We start from the raw sequence: 24,219 nt of genomic DNA, 5'->3' as shown, positions 1-24,219 counted from the left end.
CCACCCTGGCGGTCACATCCTCTATTTTTAACATTGCGGCAGGTGCAGCTTCAAGCTGCACCCGCGGCAATGTTAAAAATGCACGCATTGTATTTGCATGCAGGAAGAGGCAGGCACCGCGCGGTGCCTGCCGCTTTCTGCATGCAAATGCAGGGGGGTACCATAGGTACCCCCCATGTGCACCCCCACCCCCCCTTCACCTAGGGGGCCCGCAACGGGCCCCCGCAGTGAAGTTCCGTATGCTTTTCCACGGCGGAAAACCCGCCGCGGAAAAGCATAACTCACTGGCCATCCTAATATGATGGACGGTGTCTGGAAGACACCATCACCATATTAGAGCTTTTCCGCCGCGGTTGTAATCCGACCGCGGCGGAAAAGCTGCGGACGGAAACCAGGACCCACCAGCCATCCTAATGTGGCGGTGGGTCTTTGGTCAGTCCGCTGCGGTTTTTCCGCATCCTCGGGGCCGGCGGTGGTTTCCGCCGGCCCCGAGGATGCGGAAAAACCGCAATCGTAATGACCCCCTTAGTGTACTTTACTAGGGACTTTACTAGTAAAGCAAACATACCAATAATGGAAAGCCTATCTCCATTACACTCTACACAAGGAGTACTTTGGCACTATTTATCCGTGGCAAAGTCTCCAAAGCATCTACGCTAGCAACACTTGTCATAAAAAAGGTCTAAGAGAAAAGCAACAAGTTTAGGCAACTTTAGCCAAAAAGGGTACCGAACCACAGGCACAATTCACAAATGTAGACAACTGTTTTTGGCAGTGCCAGGGCTTAATTGCGATCCCAATCCAATCCTGCTCCCAGTGTTATAAGAAGGTTGACATCTGGCAGCAAGAGCAACATGCCATTGGAGGATACATCTCTACTGAGGCAGCCGCAAGGCTTTGACGATCTGGAAGTATGCAAACACCAGCTATGTAATATGATCTTACTTTTTTCATAATCATATTCTATGCACGTATTCCTTCTGCATTTTACTGCACTTAACTTCTGCACTCAATTATCAGATGCTTTTAAAATGTATATGACAAATGTTTAAATTCTTACCTTTCTTTCATTCATTTCACCATTGCTGTGTTCATAATCACCCTGTAGAGATAATGGTACATTAGAATATTACATGCTATACATTTCTGAATGCTTATTGAATACATTTTATAAAAGCTACTTAGTGCCTTAAACAAGTGAGCTCCACCTTCACAGAAAGTGACATTAATGAACTTTGAGACTTATAATTATATGCAGTGATTTGAAACATAGACTGGTGCTGCCTTTATGCATTCACTGCTCTCTATATTTATCTCAAATTCCCTCAAACTGGCCCACAACATCTCATAATTTCATGAAATACATGAAGTTGTTGCGCATATACCATCAGATTTCTCATCCATAACTTTTCTGTACATTTATTAAGAGAATAAAAGTAAAGGAATAGAAGAAATTAGCAAATTGTATTTTAGGCCTTTACACAAAGAATCATTGTTGTGATTTTTTTAAAGGGAAGGCGTCTGTAAACTTAATTTCATCTTCTTTACCCAAGATGTTTTTCATACAACTAATGAAGTGGAAAACAATTGCATGTTTTACTGTCCCTATCTTTGTTGCAAAACATCACATTAATCTTGTTGATCATATCTTTGGTGACTCCTGCTCATCTGAAAAAATCAAACTCCGGGTCCTCTTTTATGATTTTCCCATTACTGCTCATTTCCTAGTGCTTTCCTGACTTCTTGGTAGGAATGTCTTCCTTTCTGGCCTATCATTCATTCTTCCTTTTACCTAGTTATTTTACCATCCGATGATCAACCGGTGTTCACATAATTTCTGGAACCAAGAATTCTGATCTAATCCTAATAACCATGACTGTCCTATAAAAGCTTCCGCTCGATACTGGCAGGAAATCCGGATTGGTTAGTCCATCCTTGACAGTCACTTGCTCAACTGAATGCAGGTGTACATGGTTGCAATCAAACAGACATAAGGTGATTGGAGGAATGCTTGCAATAAGTCTAACCAGTAGCTATCTCTTGGTGTAGTATTTCAACACGTCAATCTTTTGAACCCGTGTCACCTCAGTTTGGAACCTGCCATATGCAAATCAATCTCGACCCTTCTCCAGTAAGAAAAGTCCATCCAGCTCTTGCCAGGTAATTATTTTATTATTCTTTAAAAAATGTCTCAGCTCTTCTAATCCACAATCTTTCCAGTTTATCAGGCGACTAGAAAGAAAATTGGAGACTCAAACTTTTTCATTCCATCAACTTTAAATAGTTGAAACCAGAGCAGCCAGCTTTTTAAAAATAATTTTTCAATCTAACAGCAAAATCCTGATGTGTCTTATATCTAGTTCTTTTCGTCAGTTTAGCTCTTTTTAAGAATGTTGGTATATGCAAGCCTGATTCCTGTAAAATTTTATCCCCCCAAAAATTATCTATAAATCCTTTTGGTTCCAGTAAGCGCGCTGCAAGATCTAAAATGGCTGCTTTGTAGTAAGTTTGCATTCTCTGCAATGCTAGTCCACCCTGTTCAATGTCTAACTTGTGAATTGACTGCTTAACCCTAGAGGTCTTTTTACTCCAGACAAATTCTCTAAACATTGATTCGAGCTCTTTAAAAAATGTTGCATTAATTTTCAAGGGTACGTTAATAAAAAGAAATACTAATAATGGAAGTATGGACATTTTTATACAGGCTACACGGCCTATTAACGTTAAAGGTAAAATTGACCATTTATCGAGGAATATTTTGATTTTATTCTGAATTGCTAGGTAGTTTAGCCTAAATAGTTGTTCGCACTGACTAGAGACAAATACTCCCAGGTAACGTATTGGTTCCGTTCTTAACGCCTGGGATTTAAGGTTGGTGGGGAGAAGCTCCAAGTCTGTAGTTAAAACCAAAATCTCGGGTTTATTTTGATTCATTTTGTAGCCCTCAATCCTTTCAAATTGACTAAATTCTAATAACACCAGGTCCATATTCGGTCTCTCAAGACTTAAATATAAAATAATATCGTCAGCGAATAGTTTTACCTTTGTCATATCAGGTATCGGGGCGGTAATTTCCACATTGTCACGAATGCTCACCGCTAAGGGCTCAATAAAAAGGAGAACAGCAAGGGAGACATCGGGCACCCTTGTCTGATCCCACGATTAATGTTCACTGTCCCTATTTGATTTGCATTGATGATCACCTGGGCCTGGGTACCCTGATATATGTTTTTAAACATATCTATCACCTGGCCGGGAACCCCAAATTTACCCAGACCAGAAAAAAGAGCATCCCAATTGACCAGGTCAAACCTCTTTTCGGCATCTACTTATCTTATTTATATTTATTTATAGAGTTTTATATAGCACGAACATGATCCCGAAGGATATCGGAGCACTCCACAATTAAGGATGGTCAGGCAGAAATCAAATTCAAATCAAAGGAAAAAGTTACAAAGGTTACAACAAAGCAGTACAATAATTAAAAAAACAAAACAAAGCAAAAAAAAATAATTATAATAAAAGTTTGTAATTGCAACATCAGGGTATATATATATATATATATATATATATATATATATATATATATATATATATATATATATATATATATATATATATATATATATATGAACAATTGTTACTTACCTGTAAACAGGTGGTTCTCCAGTATTGGTGTCTTTCATAGATTCACATGCTTGAATATTCCCCGTCGTCGAAGTGGGAGTCCCACGGTAAATAAAATAGCAATAATGCTAATAATATATATATATATAAATATATAAAGTATCATATAAGTAGTAAAACTGATAGAATATGTACTGAAAAACCTTTACAAAGGTTACTATATAGGAATGCATTAGAGAGAAAAAACTCATTTGCAACATATCAGTGTCATTATGTTAGTCCAAACTGCAGCCAATCAGGCTCAAGCACCCTCTAGAACCTTCTCCTCAGAAGCTCAAGCCCTCAGATTTTCGTAGCACTAGTAATAATAGCGTATGAGGAGAAATGAGCCTCTGAGGGGAGGATGGGTGGGTCGCATGTGAATCTATGAAAGACACCAATACTGGAGAACCACCTGTTTACAGGTAAGTAACAATTGTTCTTCTCCAGTATTAGGGGTGTCTTTCATAGATTCACATGCTTGAATAGAATAGATAGCAGTAACCTCCTAGAGCTGAGATTGCAATATTTCCTAACAATTGCAGAACAATATATAGCATAAAAGCAAGGCAATCTCAAGAATGGAGGAGGGAAAGAGGCTCACCTTATTTGAAAAGATGACGAAGCACTGCTTGCCCCACTGCGGTATCCGCTTCATTGACAGCTTCCAAACAATAATGTCTGGTAAAGGTGTGCCTGCTGGACCATGTCGCTGCCCGACAAATCTGGTGTAGAGGCACTCCGGCAAACAATGCGATGGACGACGCCATCGCTCTCGTAGAATGTGCTCTCACTGGAGTAGGTAAAGGCCTGCCAGCCTGCTGATGGCAAAACGATATGGCTGAAGAGAGCCATCGTGTTATTGTCTGTTTAGTTACTGAGTGTCCTTTGCGCAGTAGTCCATATGCTATAAATAGCTGATTGGATTTACGGAAAGGGGCTGTCCTAGAAATGTAGAATTTTAGACACCGTTTGATGTCTAAAGAATGTAGTCGCTGTTCCGCAGGGGATTTAGGATCCGGGAAAAAAGTCTTTAAGAAAACTGGCTCATTCAAATGGAAGTCAGTAGGTACTTTTGGGAGAAAAGAAGGATTGGTACGAAGTGACACTCCATCAGGTTTGAACTGCAAATATGGAGGTTTGATGGTGAAAGCGTGTAAGTCACTTACACGACGAGACGAAGTTAAAGCTAAAAGCAAAGCCACTTTCCAGGTCAGAAACTTGAGGTTTGACCGATGAATTGGCTCAAATGGAGGTTTCATAAGTTGTGATAACACCACGTTGAGGTGCCAAGCTGGAGGAGGGCGCCTTAACGGAGGGAACTTCCTGAAAAGTCCTTTAAAGAACTGTCTGATGATTCTGGATGAACAGAGAGACGTAGAGCCGTCATGACGGTAGCGTGAGATGGCCGCCAAAAAGACTCTCAATGTGGCATGTGAAAGACCAGACTGAGCAAGACTTAAGAAGAACGGTAACAGTTGTTCTGGAGTGGAACTGATAGGATGTACGTTGGATGCTGCGCACCAATGACAGAAGCGCTTCCACTTTAGCCTATATGTTTTGATTGTTGATGGAGCTCTAGCTGACGCTAGAATGTCTCTACAGTCCTGAGGTATACTTAAAGAGGCAAACTCCATGAATTCAGGTTCCAAGCCCATAATTGAAGCGTCGACGGATCTGGGTGACACACTTGTCCGCCGTCCATAGTCAGAAGATCAGGACGTGAATGGAGGCGAATTGGTTTGCATTGGGACATCAGAAGGAGTTCTGAAAACCACGCCTGTCTGGGGCAACGTGGGGCGATTAAGATCAAGCGGCAGGGTTGCCTGCGCATCTTCCATAACGTCCTTGGTACCAGTGGGAGTGGTGGAAACGCATATGCAAATAGGCCGGTCCAATCCATGAGTAGGGCATTGCCGCTGGATTCCGGATGTGGATGCCAACTGGCAAAAGCCTGGCATTTTCGATTCACTGGCGTTGCAAACAGGTCGATCTTGGGATGACCCCATTGGTGGAACACGAGGTCCAGAGTCGACTGGTGTAACTCCCATTCGTGAGTGGATGACGCAGACCTGCTTAGGGAATCTGCTAGTATGTTTGACGCTCCCGGCAAATGGACTGCTGTCAAAGAAATGTGGTGACGAAGTGCCCATTCCCAAATCCTCTGGGCAAGACAAGACAGGGGCTGAGATTTCGTGCCTCCCTGCTTGTTCATGTAGTGCATGCTGGTGGTGTTGTCCGTTTGAACCAGCACCGATTCTCCGTGTACCACCGGTAAGAAGGCTTTCAGCGCTAGGAAGATCGCCAGCAATTCCAGCCTGTTGATATGCCAGGTTTTCTGAGTCGCCGTCCACTTTCCTTTGATGGAAAGATCCAGGATATGGGCTCCCCATCCGTCCATGGACGCATCCGTGGTCAATGTCAGATCTGGAGTCTGGATAAGGAAAGAGACCCCTTGGTTCAGATTGGTCCGTCGCTCCCACCAGAGTAGACTGCTCTTCATGCCAGCTGTGACTGTCACCTGGTCGTTGAACGACCCCGACACCTGTCGCCATTGTAGGTCCAATTCCTCCTGAATAGGACGGGTACGTAACCTGCAATTTGGGATCAGTGCGATACAAGATGATGCCATCCCCAGAAATGATTTTAACATTCGCACTGAAACTGACTTTCTTGATCTGATGGTGGAGACCAGATGAACTATCTTCAGTCTCCGCTCGGGGGAGATGAACGCTTTTGACACGTCCGTGTCTATAACAGCTCCGAGGAATGTCCTGCTTCGTAGAGGAGTGAAATGTGACTTCTTTACATTGATGGTCAACCCTAGGGAGTTGAAGAGGGTGAGACACAAGCGTGTGTCGTGATGTAGCTGACTTGCGGATTGGGATTTCAACAGACAATCGTCCAAGTAAGGAAATATCTGGACTCCTTGAAGACGCAGGTAAGCCATGACCGGAGCCAGAACCTTCGTGAATACACGGGGAGCTGATCTGAGGCCAAACGGTAGGACCTTGAATTGATAGTGGTTGCGTCCTACTTTGAATCTCAAGTACTTTCGATGTTGAGGAATGATTGGTACATGAAAATAGGCGTCTTGCAGGTCTATTGTAGTCAAAAAATCGCCGCTGCAGAGAAACCGCAAGACTTCTGACAATGTTAGCATGCGGAAGGACTGTTGTTTCAGGAAGAGGTTGAGATACCTCAAATCCATAATGGGACGCCACTCCCCCGTCTTCTTTAGAATGAGGAAGAACCTCGAATAGAAGCCTTTCTCCCGCTGTGATAGAGGAACCACTTCGACTGCACCCTTTGTTAGTAATAGTTGAACTTGATGTTGTAGTTCTTCGAGATGGGGAGGTGGCGGACCCGAAGGCGGAGATGGAGGAGGAAACTCTGTGAATTCCAAGGCGTGACCCTTGCGCACAATGTCCAACACCCATTGGTCCGATGTTATTTGAGACCACTGGGAGTAGAACTGCGAGATTCGACCTCCAACATCCTGCTGAACTGGCAAGTCATTGTCGTTTGTTGGTGTTGTTGGCACCTCTATAATTGGACTTCCCTCTATAGGGTCTGGATTGTTGTTGGCGAGCAGATTGAGGATTCGAGTACCGTTGGTTTCCTTGATTGTACTGGCGGTACTGAGACTGTCCTCCTCTGTTAAAATTGGACGAGGTGCCCCGTCCTCGTGCAGCACGAAAGGGCTGTTTCTTAAATTGTAATGACCCAAGCGACTTCGCTGTGTCGATATCCTTCTTTATGGTTTCCAAAGAAGCATCGATTTGGGAACCGAACAAAGATTCGCCATCATACGGCATGTCAATTATCATTGACTGGACCTCTTGCCTGAAAGAAGTAGACTTTAACCATCCCTGGCGTCTGAGCGCCGCCGCACTGGCAAGGATACGGAATGCAGTATTCGCCACATCTACAGCACAGTCTATAATCTCCTCCGAAGCCCTTTGACCATCTTGAAGGACCTGGAGCGCTTCCACTTTCGATGACTCAGGAAGTTGCGCAAGAAAGATGGACATATCTGACCACATTTGTCGGTCGAAACGACCCAAAATTGCAAGAGCATTCGCAGCACGGGCTGAAGTTGAAGCCATGGATGAAAATTTCTTTCCGATCGCATCCAATCGGCGTCCCTCTCTATCGGGAGGGGAAGTGACAGGCGCTGTAGGATTACGTGCACGACGTTGTGCTGCTTGAGTCACAACTGAATCTGGCTTTGGGTGAGAGAGCAGACAAGCAGGTGAGCCAGTTGGAGCCTTGTACTTTTTCTCCAATCTAGGTATCTGGGCCGGCAAGGACTTAGGAGCCTTCATAATCTTCTGCCCTTCCTTCCAAATAAATTCAATAATTGGAATTGTATGCACCTGTTTATACGGCTGATTTTTGAAATCATACAGAAAACAGTCTTCATCCCTTTGGACCCTTGTCAACTTGAAGCGGTCCGCCGCCTTGTCCATAAGTTTATGAAAACTAGCAATGTCCACAGGAGGTGAATCACTTGAAGGGCCCTGTTGCGGCGAAGGTGTTTGCACTCGATAATCATCAAACTCCGCCAAATAAGGATCCTGCTCACCCTCTGAGTCCTGACACACCTCTCCTTCCTCTCTCTCTGGCTCTGAATCAGTGTCAGTAAGTGGATTAGTAGACAGGGGAGCACTCAAATGTACTGACGGAGCCGACTGTCTTGGAGGAGTATGTAGTGGTTGATGCGAAAGTGTTACATCAGTAGACTCATGAACCGGAGTACCCTGAGGGGTAGGTGGAAAACGTCTGTTGTAATCGTCCAACATATGTTGGAGGTTAGAGAAAAGTGTCATTGGAATAGACGTCATAGGGATTTGCACGCATTGGCCTTCGTGCTCATCTACCTGCTCAACTTCTTCTTCCTCTTCTTCTTCAGAAGAAGTGTCCTGGCATTTAATGATTAAATCTGATGGACTCCGTGCATCCCCATAAACAGTGTCGTCTGGAACTGACTCAGTCTCATGGTCAGACACGAACAACTGAAGTGGTGGTTGTAGAGCAGGGGATTGAAGGTGGAATGCGGAATCTTCCTCTTTATTGAATGAGGACTGAACAGTAGAAACTGAAGTGTCCATGGCCACCAAAGGCATGTTGGCATAGGAAGAAGAACTGGAAGTTGCTGTCGCCGTAGACGGTAAATCTCCAGGCGCCTCCGTGGACGTAGAAGGCTTAGGCCCCACTGTCGCTGGTTTGCTCATCGACGAGCCCGTCGATGACGCTGTCGTCGACGATGCAGGAAACGTCGTCTGGGCCGTCGACGGTGACTGTATTGCAGGCGGCATCCTAGACATCGAAGGTGCCTTCGTCGACGGTGTCTTCGTCGACGATGCCTTCGTCGACGGTGTCTTCGTCGACGGTGTCTTCGTCGACGGTGTCTTCGTCGACGGTACCTTCGTCGACGGTACCTTCGTCGACGGTACCTTCGTCGACGGGAGCTTCGTCGTTGCCATCGACGGGAGCCTCGTCGACGAGGCCTTCGTCGACGATGGGATTGACGACGATGGGTTCTTCATCGACGATGGCTTCTTCATAGACGATATGATTGGGATCGTCGACGAGATAGAAGAGGCTCTCGTCGACGAGAGAGCCGTCGTCGAGATTCTCGTCGACGATGACGACGCCGATGTCGTCGTGACTGTAGTCGTAGGCGAGGCCACAGCAGCCAATCTCGTCGTCGGAGTGGTCGTAGACGGGCCCGTCGACGACCGCGCTGTGAGAAGTGTAACCACTTTAACAGAAGCTGGAAACGACGCCTGAGAGTCAGATCTCGTGGGCGTAGTTACAACAGGCATAGAAGCAGTAGGTGAAACTGTAGCCACAGTCAAAGCCAGCTTTCTTTTCTTCAGGAAAGGAGATGGCAACTCCTGAACACTGCCACGTTTAGAAGCCACAGAAGAAGGAGCTGACTGAAGGCTTTCTGCGTCAGAAACAACAGCGTCCTTATCTTGAAGGCGCTTAAGCCATAATAGGAGGCGACCCTCCCTGTCCTTAAGGGTTTTAGGATTGAAAGTTCTACATAACCTACAATCAACCACTTTGTGATCAGGATACAAGCAATAAATGCACTTGTCATGAGGGTCTTTCTCAAATAAACGTAATTTCCCACAGGAGGAACAAGGTCTAAATAAAGACTTCTTACTTGACATCTTTGTGAACAAACTGAGAAGAGTAGATAAGTTGAAAAGAACTGAGCAGAGCTCAGGGACACTCCCTTCACACGACGTGCGGTAGAAAATCTGAGGGCTTGAGCTTCTGAGGAGAAGGTTCTAGAGGGTGCTTGAGCCTGATTGGCTGCAGTTTGGACTAACATAATGACACTGATATGTTGCAAATGAGTTTTTTCTCTCTAATGCATTCCTAAGTAGTAACCTTTGTAAAGGTTTTTCAGTACATATTTTATCAGTTTTACTACTTATATGATACTTTATATATTTATATATATATATATTATTAGCATTATTGCTATTTTATTTACCGTGGGACTCCCACTTCGACGACGGGGAATATTCAAGCATGTGAATCTATGAAAGACACCCCTAATACTGGAGAAATATATATATATATATATATGTATGTATATATATATGTATATATATATATATATATATATATGTATATATATATATGTATATATATATATATATATATATATATATGTATATATATATATGCATATATATATATATATATATATATATATATATATCTATATATATAAAGAGATATATATATATATATATCTATATATATATATATATATAGATATATATATATATATATATATCTTCACAACAGCTCGGCAGGGTCCCCCACCAGAGTATCCATGGCGCAGAGGGACTCCACAGCACTGCAAGTCTCTTCAAATTATTTTCTTTCTGACACCATGTGCAAAAAACAACAGGGCGGTTGACGCGTTTCGGCGAATGCCTTCAACTATATATATATGTATAGGGATCATATCTACCATCATAACAAGTGTAAGTGAGGGGGTTTAATTATTCTTAAAAAAGTGAAGCACTTGTATTAAAAATCTGGTATTCGAGGACACTGAACTTCCAACAACAAATCCTGACTGTTGTTTATGGATCAGTTCCTGTGCAAGTGGAATGAAACGTTGGGCCCAAACCTTCATAAGAATTTTATAATAGACGTTTAGGAAACTAATCGGCCTATAAGAATTTATGTCTTTATGTTTTTTTTCCCTTCTTAACAAAGCTTACAATCACAGATTCCTTAAAACTAACGGGAAGGTAGCTCCCTTTCCCAATGTAATTAAACAGCCTCATCAAGAAGAGGATCAGTTCCTTAGAGAAGGTCTTTTAAAGTTCTATGGAGAGCCGGTCGTTACCACGTGTTTTTGCGCCGGGAATTGATTTTAAAACAATTAAAATCTCCTCTTCTGATATGTCAAGTTGAATTTGTTGCCTCTGACAAGCTGGGAATACTTATCTTCTCAAAGTCTTCCTGGATTAAGTCCTGGTTAACTTCATACAGAGTGGTATAGAGCTGTTGATGGTGCTCTACAAATAGTTGAGCTATGCAATCCTTATCCGTTTTCAGAGCACTGGTCTTGGGATCTATGATCTCAGAAATAAGGGCTGCTTCCTGTTTGTTTTTAGTGGCCCCAGCTAGCAGTTTCCCAACCATCTGACTGTCCTCGTACACCTGCTGTTGGTAGGTCCTTGAGCTATTTATCTTTTCTAATTAAAAAAAATCCCTTATTGCCTGTTTTGCCTTTTCAATCTGACCCCAATCTTCCCTCTCCCCTTGTATTGGGGTATTCCACAGCCCCAGGGCTCTATCCACTGCCTGCTGAAGTTTCGTAATTTTAGCACGTTGTTTTTTGAACTGGGCAGCAGAAAACGCAATCATCTGCCCCTGTAATGTTGCCTTGAACCCCCCACACAAAAAACTGTGTGCTGTTCTTTCATTAATCCTAAAATACTCTGCAATCCATTCCTTTGTCTCCGCTCTCCACTGGGCATCCTGTAGGAGGAGACGATCCATCTGTCACCTAGAGCTTGTCCTCCTTCCCTCCTCTATTGCCAACTCAAGTTTTACAAAAGAGTGGTCCGAGAATGCATTCGCGCCTATTTCTGTACCCATATAATTCAGTGATCGAGAAACAAGAAAATAATCAACACGGAGAGGCCGATTTAAATTGACGAGAGTAACATGTATATTCATTGGCTAACTGATCACTTTTACGCAAGAGGTCTAGCAAATGGAACTCCCATTTTATAGTTTCTAGGACTTTTTTGATCTTTGGTGTTAATTATTTTTTACTTTTATTAGAAGTGTCTTTCCTCAATCTTGAATACAATTAAAGTGCCCTCCCATAATAATAAGCCCCGGTGTTCCTCTAAGTAATTAACTGATTTTCACTAATGGTAAGGGATCATCTACTACCGGACCGTAGTAATTTACAAAATTTAATGTAGTCCCATTTAATTTTACCTCAAGCCAGATCCCTCTGCCCAATGGGTCTCTCTGAATTTGACCAAATCCCCAAGGCACACCTCTGCCAGAATATATAGCTGCAACTCTTTTGGCCAGTCCAGCAGAAGCATAGAAAGCATTAGAAAAAGCTCTTGGAAGAAAAAGGTTTAGGGAATTCGTTTTTCAGTGAGTTTCCCATAGAAAAATCACTTGCGGCGCAAAAGAAGCCAGCCACTTTATAAGCCCTCCATACTTCTGTTTGTTTAGAATTCTATTTACATTAACTGAAATTGTGCAGCGCTTACTGGTCATATCTAAAATGTTTCATATCAGAAAAAAACTCAATATCTTGCTTACTTTACTCCATTTGCTTTTGCTCTTTTTACTACTTTTCTCATCCCAACGGCTCCCCTCTACCCCAAGACCCCCCCCCCCCGAGATAAGTGGACAACCATGCTAGCCACCTCTCACCATCCCCTAAATCTCTATTGGGTGTCATGGAATTATACCCATGGTGACCCCCCCCCGCAATGGGAACATCGACAGTATACATGCAGGTCCCTTCAATTTGAGGGTGAAATCTCCTTCAAGAGATCCTGCGCATCTTCTAAATTCGTAAACATATGGAATTTACCCTTGACCAAGACACGAAGTTTTGATTGCTGAGCTATGTGCTTTACAAAGGTACAATAGTATAACAAACTCTTTGCGTCTGCGTGCAGCTACTGCAGACATGTCCGAAAATGTATGGCAATTCAAGGTTTCATTTATTGGAAACTGTCTCTGTTGTATTGCTTTAGCCAGTATTCTTTCTGTAATCCGATAGTCGGAAAAGTTAACCAGGATAGTACGTGAAATTTTAGAGGTCGGAAGTGGATGTGAGGGAACTCTATGTGCCCTTGTTATTATCAGATCTTCCGTATATTCAGCAGTACCTTCTGCCTGATAAGGGATTCCACCCACTGTAATGTTTGAGATCCCTCACTGCCCTCAGGGACCCTTAACAATCGTAGATTTGAAAGTTGCGAGTGATTTTCAAATTCCTTCAGCTCATTCTCTAGAGGTGCAAAGTAGATATGGTGATACTAAGAAGCTGCTAATTTTTTTAATATCTACAGATTACAAACTTTATAAAAAAAATATAATCTTACATCAAGTGGCTCCCAAACAAGCCAGGTATGCGCCCTTTTTCGAGCTAAATTAAAGGGTATAGGTAATTGGTATTCGCACCTGATGAAACTTAATGTGTCCCCCGTGCTCAAGAAATTTTTAGGAAGAGTAGCACGTGAAACTACTTGTAAGCTGTCTAGTCAGGAGTGGCAGTTAATATCTCAGCTGGGCAGTAAGGCATTAAGAGGTGCCAACTTTAATAGGATGGCCTTCCTCTCCCGTTGGTTGGCATATTACACCCCTAATCCCTTAGTAAAAGATATCCGGAAGTAGAAAATACATGTGTTTGCTGCCAATTTGAGGAGGCAGGGGACTGTCTCCATAGCTTTTTTACGTGTACAAAATTAGAGCGTGTCTGGGAGAAGATTTGATCGCCTATAAACCAGGCAATCCAAAAGATGGTAGACCCTGAGGATGTGGGAGCCCTCTTTGGCATTTCTAGAGTAAGGAGAGACTTGAAAAAATCAGAGGCAACTTTTATTGCGATTCGTTTTTTGGTTGCCCGCTCCTTAATCCTCCAAAGTTGGAGGTCGGAGGATGTCTCCTCCTACTTGAAGTGGATAAATAAAATGAAACGTACGATGGGATTTGAAGTAGCATATGCTATGAGGGTAGGAGCTACAAGAACATTTGAGGCTGTTTGGAAGTATTTTAGGAATTTAGAAACAATGGTGTGACAGGAAATTTTATAGATTTTGTACTATATTACTTTGACGGTTTAGTACAATGCACTTTTTATGTGCTGAAAAAACACATTTAAACAGCACTATGGCACCTTGGCACTTTTTTGTGCTTTTTCTAATCGTGTAGGGGGATGCTCCCTGTAGTACTGTAGCACTAACGATTTTAGTGTTTTAATAGCAAAACGTATATAGTTGTAAGTAGTTTAAGAATCGGCTTGTTCACTGATATTACATGTTGATTTTTAATATGTTTGGACATTCTGATCCTTGTTGATTTACAGCTAATTTACAATTGGCTCAGAAAATATTTAATGTTTAGTGTAATATCCTGATGATAATATTTGTTTGTAAAATGGTCTCATTTTTGCTTTTCTCAATAAAAAATATTTAAAAAAAAAAGAAAAGTCCAGCCAGAACTGCAAGGCCAGCTCCTCCCTGAACCAGAACACAAGAAAGCAAATGCCATTTCGCCCTGGTTGGGCTTCTTCATTTGAGTGTAGCTTGGTACTAGTGGCACAGTGAGCTTGGGACTTAAGTCTGATCAAAAGGTGATGGGAGCAATGCTTGCCTTAAGTTTGGGTTGAAGTGTTCCTATTAAAGCAGGGTCTAGACTTATTTGCTTTTGCCTGGGTCCAAACTGAGGTGATATGGTTGGCAAAAGAACACAAGGTTGAATGTGTAGTGAGCCATCCGGCCACTGCGTGAGTTTTAGGGCTATGCATTGACAAGTACGGCCGGGCGTGGCTGACAAGATAAATATAGTTGCCTGGACGGCTCTGGGCCAGTGCACTTCATGACAACATAGTGAGCGGTCGTCATTTATAACTGCATGCGGACTGCGGCATTTAAGGTCAGTGTGACCAGCCCTTTTACAGAATGCAACCCTGACCATTGCCATTGATTAGCCTTATTGCAATCATTCCTCCTATCACCTTTTTTTGTGTTTGATGTAATGCCCTAGGTGTCCAAAGGTGTGCCTAAATGTTTGTCTCATGCTTATTATGCGACTGGCACAGAGCTACAGCTGGCAGAAGAGCTTCTAAACGGGAAAAAAGGTATTGGATTGCTTGTGTTCTGTTCAGAAAGAATCTGACCTGGCAGTTCCGGTTGGACTGTACCTATTGGAACAGTCCCAAGACTAATTTACACATGGTTGGGTCCAAACTGAGGTGACCTGGTGGGCAATAGTACAATGGGTTGAAATGCTACCCTGAGCGATTGCCAGTGGTTAGACTCATTACAAGCGTTCCGCTTGTCATCTTTTGTGTGGCACATGGGTACTATTTATGACTGTCCTGATGACAAAGGCACTAATTTTGCAATGGAGTATTCATAGGATATCTTAGCAGATACTGAAGCACTTCACGAGTGCCCATTGTGGGAATCCACCAGCAGTGTGGATCTTTTTGCTGTTGCACCTGTATTCTATTACAATAGATGTAAGCTGCACCTTTCACTATGCTTTATTTATTGGTCAGATTAAAGCTAATTCATGTATTGTCTGTTGTATAAACCTGTGTAATGGCAACGTTTTTACAGAACATGTTTTGAAAATTGGATGGATGCTGAATTGACAGTACACAACTCGCTGAAAAGCTGCAGTTAGACTACATATTAGATATGTACCCAAAGTGCGGAAAAAATATCCATAGTGATGGCTATACAACAATGAACATAAACAATGAACAAAGAGGACGTAGCCTTGCGGTTAGAGCTGTTGACCTCAAAGCTGGGGAACAAGCTTCGAGTCTCGGCAGGACGCTCAACATTCTGTGATTCTGGGCAAATCACTTAATCTTTCCGTGCCTAACAAAAATTAATGTATTGGTCTGTAACAAAACTGGTGCTCATTTAAAGGACTCTGATACCTGATGTCTCGGACCTAGTTTGCGCTATATAAAAAAAAAACATACTTTTTATTACTCTAAATTAGGGGCCTGATGTACAAACCAATTGTGTGGTTGCAAGGGCTGAAATTCTCAACATAGGTGCATTTGCGACCGCAGAATAGAATCTTTCTATGTACTTATCCTATTTTTGGAGATAGTAAACTTTTAGCGATTCCTGAATTTGCACAGCAAATTGATATTAAGTCCTAACCCTCTCGGCGCTCATGACAAGCTCAGCTCGTCATAACTGCTGCGGAACGCCCACGCAGGGATTATTCCTTTCCTGTGCGGGGCATTCCATTGAGTGGGCGGAGTCGTGACGAGCTCAGCTTGTCATGAGCACAGTGGCGCCGTGCATGGCCCCTCCTGCCCCCCCCGCACCACAGGGGAATTAGCCCCGCTGGGAAGGGGTTAATTTGGAAGGGGCATATTGTAGGTGTTTGGGACAAACCACCTACTGAGCCAAAAATACCTACAAAGACACAATAAGATGCAAAAATCATATTTTGAAAAAGCCAAAGATGACCTACTATTTAAACAGGATTAATACAGCTAAATGTCCATTGAAAAAACGATACAAATATATATATATATATATATATATATATTCAATGAAAAAACCATTGGTTTTAGGCCATATATAGTTAGGGATTTGCATTTAGAAAACCTTATTTTACTCGCATAAAACCATTGAAATTCCATATATAGTTATAAGCGCTAACTATATATCGCGCACCCGCAATCCACTGCTGATGATGTCACATATTACATCATTCATGACATGGTTAGTGACATCACTGATGACATCACTGATGACATCTCAAATGACATCACTGATGACATCACTGATTACAACATCCAGTGACTGTATGTTTCTGTAAAGTTAAAATATGTTTTACATATTGAAGAATGAGTAGATATATAAGTGTCTGGATGAAGGATTTAGTAGGTGCATGACTGACTGTATGAGTGAGTGATTAAATGTGTCTCACTGAGGGCATGAGTTAGTGACTAAACTGTCTTAATTTGTACATCATTATATCTGTTGTTCTACAAACTGCTGCATATGTTGATCAGTAGCTATATGAGTAACTGTATGGGTTATTGATTGGTTGTCCAAGTATTTGTATGGGAAACTGAGTGTGTGTGTATGGGTGGCTGGGAGGTGTGTGACTCTGTACATAGATGTGTGAGTAGTTGATTCACTATATGTATAGATTCAAAACTGCATGTGGAAACAGCTGTATGGGCGGTTGACTGTGCATGAGTGTATTAGTGAGTGAATGGATATCTCAGTGCTACATGTCAAATTAAGTACATATGTAAAACACAGTACATGTGAGAGTTGACATCTATAAATAACTGTGCATAAGAGCTAGTGAATGTGTGAGTGGCTGTATGGATAATTGTGAACATGTATCAGAGATTGTATAAGAGAGTAAAGTAAATATGTGTTAGTATATGTTTGAATAAGTAAGGTGTGTATAACTGTATAGTTGAGAAAATGGAGGTGTGATTGATTTTTGGCATAACTGACTAGGTGTGTGAGTAACTCCATGGATGAGTGACTGTCTGTTTACACTGATTGTATCTAAGGTTATATTAGAGTCTGAAGAGGTTCATGGTATTATCACATGAATGATATCATCAGTGATGTGATCAGTCATGTCAAATGAGATGTTATCAGTGATGTCATCAGTGATGTCATTTGAGATGTCATCAGTGATGTCATCAGTGATGTCACTAACCATGTCATGAATGATGTAATATGTGACATCATCAGCAGTGGATTGCGGGTGCGCGATATATAGTTAGCGCTTATATCTATATATGGAATTTCAATGGTTTTATGCGAGTAAAATAAGGTTTTCTAAATGCAAATCCCTAACTATATATGGCCTAAAACCAATGGTTTTTTCATTGAATTTTCAAGGTTTTGTAAATGCAAATTCCTAACTATATATGGAGTATAACCTATGGTTTTTTCTGTGAATTTCAATGGTTTTTTAATAGCAAACATCAAAAGCTGTCAAATGTCAAGTACGTGATAGGTAAAAACGTTTTCGTGTTTATGCACGCTGATGTGCTTTGAACGCTGCCCCCCCTCCCCACTCCCCTCTTTTCTCTTAGTAGTACTCTCTCTTTGCAGATAGTGAACGGTAGTTAACGCAGACCTTTACCCCTGTTGTAATCCGTCGTACCTGCTTGTCTCTCCATTTGATTGATTATTATCCAAGCATTTACTGTTTTACAATTGGTTCTCTTTGGATCATTCTCTATTTACAAACAAGCACAAAGTCGCAATACTCTGTTTAGTCTTTGCAGATAGTGAAAAATCGTGTATAAAAATAAAAGTAATCGAGCAAAATCAGTAGACCACTAATTCGATCTCTTTTTAACCTCGGTAAAATACAAACATTAGGAATAACCCTTCATGAGAAATACGAAAATAGTGAAATGAATTGAGCTCCACACCATGAGGGCTGCAAAACAGCTCGACTCCGCCACCCACACCGCCCAAAATAACGGCAAACCCTATGCAAATATTATAAATATACACAACACACCACCAAAGAAACAGAATAAAACATTTTATTAAATAACTATTTACATAACTATTTTATACTTTTTATTGCCCGATCCGGCTAGCTCAATCGATCGAGCATGAAACTCATGCACTGATAACAAGCGTTGAGAGTTTGTAGAATGATGGCTTCAGATTTTCCACATACGGTGTAGTAGCGCGAACTGGCAGGGGGCGTTTGGATTCTACCCCTTCTCCAAATAAGATTTTCATACGTGAATGTTCGTTCATGCTTTTTGTCCCTGAGTTGCTTCCATGTCACTGCCTTACATAAATGGCATAAGTCTTGGTTATTGAGTGCCATACTTCAGAATTCTAAGCAGTTCTTGTAACACTGTTTAAACCTTATTTGCACCTGCTGCAGCTTCACTATTCAAAGTAAGTGGTGTCCATTTGTGGACCTGACTGCATTGGAAAACAATGTGATACGGTGCCTCCCTAAACCGCTTGACGGAGGCCCCCGAGGGGCGGTGAGATGGCGCGGACTGAGAAGGGGCGCTTGGCTCCTGCCCCCTCCCCAAGTCGTGTTGCCCTGGTGAGGCCTGAGATCGCCCCCGGCATAGGCAGCCGGCTCCCGGGGTCCGGCGGAATTTTTTCCCTTTTGAAGAATCTTTCATTCTGGACCTTATCCCACAATCCGTTTCACCTGAAGGCACGCTGTCGTAGGGCGCCCCTTTACCGTTTTAGTTGCCATTCCGCCCGCTTTTGGTACTCTGTGCCTCTTCCGCCATTCAGCTGTTTACCGCTCGCTCTTGCGACTACAACGTCTCGCTCACCATGTAGTTGAGTTGCTCCCGCTCTTAAGATTTGACCGAACTTTTTGGACTGCTGAAAGCGGTGGAATTCCAACCGCTGGTTGGTGGAGACATTTTGACTATATTCTGCACCTGCATTGTCGCGTAATGCGTCATATGACGCGACGCGTTAGCGCACCCGGAAGTGCTCCGGTGCGCAAGGCGCAGCTTCCCGGAAACGATCCAGAGCGCGCCGCGCAGCGCGTAACGTAAGCATAACAGGTCATGTGACTTGTTAATAAAACTTTTCATTGGTTCATTTTACTTTTCTTTTCCTAATTATGTAAGACTAGGTCATGTGACCTAAAAATAACACTTTTCATTGGATTAAAACATTTTTTTTCCCCAAACGATGAAAGCCCCACCTTGTTTCTGGATGTTTCAGACTGAAGCTGGCGTCACCATGAGAGCACCACCATCTCGTAGCTCCGTCGTGGCCATTCCGCAAGCAATCATGGCAGCCGCTCCCCACCGGAAGCCTGCGGGAGTCGAGGGCCCCCAAGACTTTTGTACAATCTTCAAGGCTGAGGGGACGCTTTCGAGAATGGAACCCAAGCCCTGGCAGACAAGCGTCCGAGTTCCAAGGTGTCCCAGGGCCATTTTACTGGACCAGGCCCAAATCCGAAGAGCCGGCCGCCATTTTAAGAGTCCTGTGGCAGCCCCCTACCGCTGCACCGCAAGAGTGGGAACAACTCAACTACATGGTGAGCGAGACGCTGTATCCGTAAGAGCGGGCGGTAAACAGCTGAATGGCGGATGAGGCACAGTGTAGCAAAAGCGGGCGGAATGGCGACTGAAACGATAAAGGGGCGCCCCACTACAGCAGACAAGCCTCCGCCATGTGCTTCAAAACTGCATATGTATCTCGTGATATCAAGGTTGGGCAACCAGTACAGAACAAGCAGTTACGAGTCCCATTTACACCGGCGCCATTTTGGGCGCGGCCGGGCAGGTCCAGGATCTACTGAAACATAAAAAATGAGGCTGACGTCTCTGAAGCAGTTCACGAACAGCAGGACATAGCAAATAAACATGAACTCTCTAAAGCTGTTAACTCACTGCAGAACAAAACAAGTGAACCTGAAACCTCTGGAATAATTGTCGCTCAAAAGAACAACACACAAAACTCTGTAGAGCCTGAAGAAAAAAAAACAGAAGGGCACTGTAGTTTCAGACACACTTAACACTAATGACGAAACAAAGATATCGTCTGTTTATAAAGCAGTTATCATCTTGACAGAATTGACAAAGAAGTGTACAGACACCAATGCATCAGCATTCTCGGAGATAACATCTTAAGGAACAAAGAAAGACCTGTTCACTCTTGACACCCCAGGTGCTGTCTATATTGCACTATAGTGCTGCATCGAGAAAACGGGCAACCCTATTGATGTGGATTTTTCATTATTGATTATTGTAAAGAAATGGCGACTCCCCCCTTTAGCAGATTAGCTAAATGTTTGCGTAATTTAGGCATAAAAGGTATATTATTGTTGTTGTTGTTGTTATCGTTATAGTTCTGGTTAATTTCAAAAAATGGTTAAATATATTTACAGTTTTTGTTGCGTTCGTTATATTTAAATATTAATAAAGTTTTAAAATGTAACTGTCTTGGAGTACTATATTTTTTTTAAAAATCGGGTGAATGGGGCCTTGAATCGGGTTATTGTCATGTGTGGGCTTTGCAAGTGTACTGCTACAAGATCGGACATTTCAAACTCAAATGCACGTTCTTTTTCTTACCTTTCCGAAGCATGGAGCGCAATAGCAGGCAGAGAAAAGGTGATGCACGTGTTGAACACTGCCTGGCCTGCAAATTGCTGCCAGTGCCCCCCCGCCCGCTCCTGAAAGAGGACACACACACACCGCCGCCCCGAGTACTTCACAAATCTTTAAAAGACCATGCGCTTGTTCAATGGGAAGTGGATAACATGGCTAAGAGCATTTGCTGACTAATGCATGAATATCGCTGACTTTTCAGCGATATTCATGCATTGCGGCCGTTTTTTATCGCATTTGCGATAAACCTTGCTAATAGCAAGGTTTATGTGCGATAAAATTCGCCGAAGTGCGGCGATAATTATTGTCTCTAAACAAGTTAGAGACAAAAATTACCGCTAGTTGTTGGAAATATGCCCCCGGGTTTTTCCTTGCAGGAATCGGGAAGCGAAAGACTAGCACTGAAATCAGTAGTCTCACACCTGAATCGGGAGGGTTGGCATGTCTGGATACTCTACAGCTGGAGCCATAAACTACATCCGCAGGGCTAGGTGATAGCCTAGGTCCGGCCTGGACAATCGGACACAGAGGAAGAGAAGTGTCAGAGGGTGCGGTAGTGAATAGGGTGAAAGGGAGGTGTCGAACGGGCACAGGGTGTGATTCTCAGAGAAGAGCAGCGCAGATGGGGGAAGTATATGGCCCATGCATGAGAGAGAGAGCGGGGGTGACCATTGCGTGGGGGAGATGCGTGCGAGGGTGGGGAGCCATGCTGAGAATCGACGGCGTGCAGAGAGTGGCCCTGGTCAAGGCATCTAAAATGGCTGCTGTGCACGACAAAATTGTGGCATTGGACAAAAACGCAAGATGGCGCAGACAATGTTTATCAATAAGGATTCATTTATAACAAAATATTTACTCGCAGTGACAAAATGGTGTTCAACACTTCCTGATTTCCATCGAATCGAACGTTAACCAACGTCACGCAGCAAAAGAAAAAAAAAAAAAAGCTCACGCACAGAGCGGTTTTTAGCCATGTTATCCAATGGAAGGTGGATAACATGGCTAAGAGCATTTGCTGGATAATGCATGAATATCGCTGACTTTTCAGCGATATTCATGCATTGTGGCCGATGTGCGGCGATAATTTTTGTCTCTAAACAATTAAAACGAAGCACAAAATGGCGAATTCCCGTTTCGCTACCAGTTTGCGGCCCAGTTCGCGGCCCGTGAAGCGCTTCTACCGTGAAAAATCAATTTTTTTTTATTTTCCCCACGGGACCCTTTAATAACCCCAACAACATTCCTAGGGGGTCAAGAGGGGTATACCTTGCCCCCTTTCAATAAATTCCCCCTTCGTTTTTCACCTCTTCTTCTCTCTCGATCCTACCGAGAGATAAGATGGCGGCCGCTCCGGACTATTTAGAATGTTGACAGACACCGGAGAGTCAATCAGCTTTCTGTTATCCAATGGAAGGTGGATAACATGGCTAAGAGCATTTGCTGGATAATGCATGAATATCGCTGACTTTTCAACGATATTCATGCATTGTGGCCGATGTGCGGCGATAATTTTTGTCTCTAAACAATTAAAACGAAGCACAAAATGGCGAATTCCCGTTTCGCTACCAGTTTGCGGCCCAGTTCGCGGCCCGGGAAACGCTTCTACCGTGAAAAATAATTTTTTTTTTATTTTCCCCACGGGACCCTTTAATAACCCCAACAACAATCCTAGGGGGTCAAGAGGGGTATACCTTGCCCCCTTTCAATAAATTCCCCCTTCGTTTTTCACCTCTTTTTCTCTCTCGATCCTACCGAGAGATAAGATGGCGACCGCTCCGGACTATTTAGAATGTTGACAGACACCGGAGAGCCAATCAGCTTTCTGCGCGCAAAGTTCCGTTTCGCGAAAAGTAAGCGGACCGGATCGCTGCCCGGAGCGCTGTTACAGATATATATCTTGTTTTGAACGTTAATTTCTCAAAAACTACTGGAGCACATATATTAAGACCTAGCAAAGGCACATCGGGCTAACAGTCCCTACAATTTTGCCAAGTTTCGTGCAAATCCATTTAGCCGTTCGAGCTAAAAGTGAGTCCAACCGCCCTATGGAAAAATGAATGGGAAAAACGCGTTTTGGGACCCCCCTTTTTTCTCAGGCCCCCCTTGACGAAACCCCCCCAAATTTTTAGGGGCTGCTCAGAAACAAAATGTGCCATTTTCCTGAAAATTTAAGCCGATTCCGTCCACAAACGCCAAAGTTATTAGGCATAGAATTTTCAGAAATCCCATAGGGAAAAAATCCTAACTATATATACCTACTGGCGATAGCCAGTAGGTAATATATATATATATATATATATATAATATCAGAATTTAGCAACACAGGTTAACACTGACCTTAACTCTTAGATCTTGTGCAAACATATAGCTGAGCATTTCATTTCTAAAGCCAAAGCACTAAATGAATACCTAGTAAATAAAAGGAAAACCATAAACGTTCAACAACCTCACAAAGGGAGATCACAGGAGAAAAATAAGACTGGTCTGCTCTCCTTCAAGCATCCGCAGTCTCTTTTTGAGCTAGGGAGATACAGTGCACCCAGCTTTTGCATCCCCAGACCCTCACCCTCAATGATATTGAAGAAAATGTATGATGAACCTCAGCATCAATTCTAACAAAATGTGCATATGGCAACTAATTAAGAAGAATAACTTGAACTGGTAACCTAGAAACTACAGAACCGTCTCCAATGCGTCATTCTACTCAAAACTGATTTGAGGAGCTGCTGTCTTCAAGACTGGAAATACTCCTAAATATCTGACCACCAAACAGGTTTCCAGATATGAATAGGCTCTGACACCACCCTAATATCCAATTGGGATGTTCTGAAAACTACAATGGATAAAGACTGATTGGCAGCACTTTTTGCCTTGGACCTATCAGCAGTATTCAACACTGTAAATAAAAAACTAAAATTACTGAGTAGATTACATTAAATGTCATCCTTGACTGGATAAATTCCTAGAGTGAAGACAGGTCAAGTATCATCTCCATCCCATTTTCTTCCAACTAATACATCATCGAAACAGGTGTTGCACAAGAATTTGTTATGGCATCACTTTTAAGTTCTAAATTAAACCACTCACAGGACTTATAAATTGCTTCAACTTCACATGCTACAATGATGCCGAAGATTCTCAGTTAATCTTCAAACTAGATAAACAATGCAACCTTG

General features: G+C 42.7%; 1 protein-coding gene across 1 annotated transcript in view; it reads right to left on the bottom strand.

Annotated features, from left to right (window-relative positions):
* ANO2 (anoctamin 2) overlaps positions 1–24,219 on the bottom strand; it is a 1,660,301-nt gene that overhangs the window by 877,652 nt on the left and 758,430 nt on the right. Inside the window, exon 9 of the mRNA XM_086939055.1 lies at positions 1,061–1,102. Coding sequence (XP_086795181.1) covers positions 1,061–1,102 — 42 coding nt within the window. The remainder of the gene's footprint in view (positions 1–1,060; positions 1,103–24,219) is intronic.

This window comes from Lissotriton vulgaris, chromosome 1_1 (assembly GCF_964263255.1).
Source record: "Lissotriton vulgaris chromosome 1_1, aLisVul1.2, whole genome shotgun sequence".
NCBI lineage: Eukaryota > Metazoa > Chordata > Amphibia > Caudata > Salamandridae > Lissotriton > Lissotriton vulgaris.
Note: the sequence above shows the minus strand (reverse complement) of the source record. Positions and strands in the feature narration are given on the sequence as shown.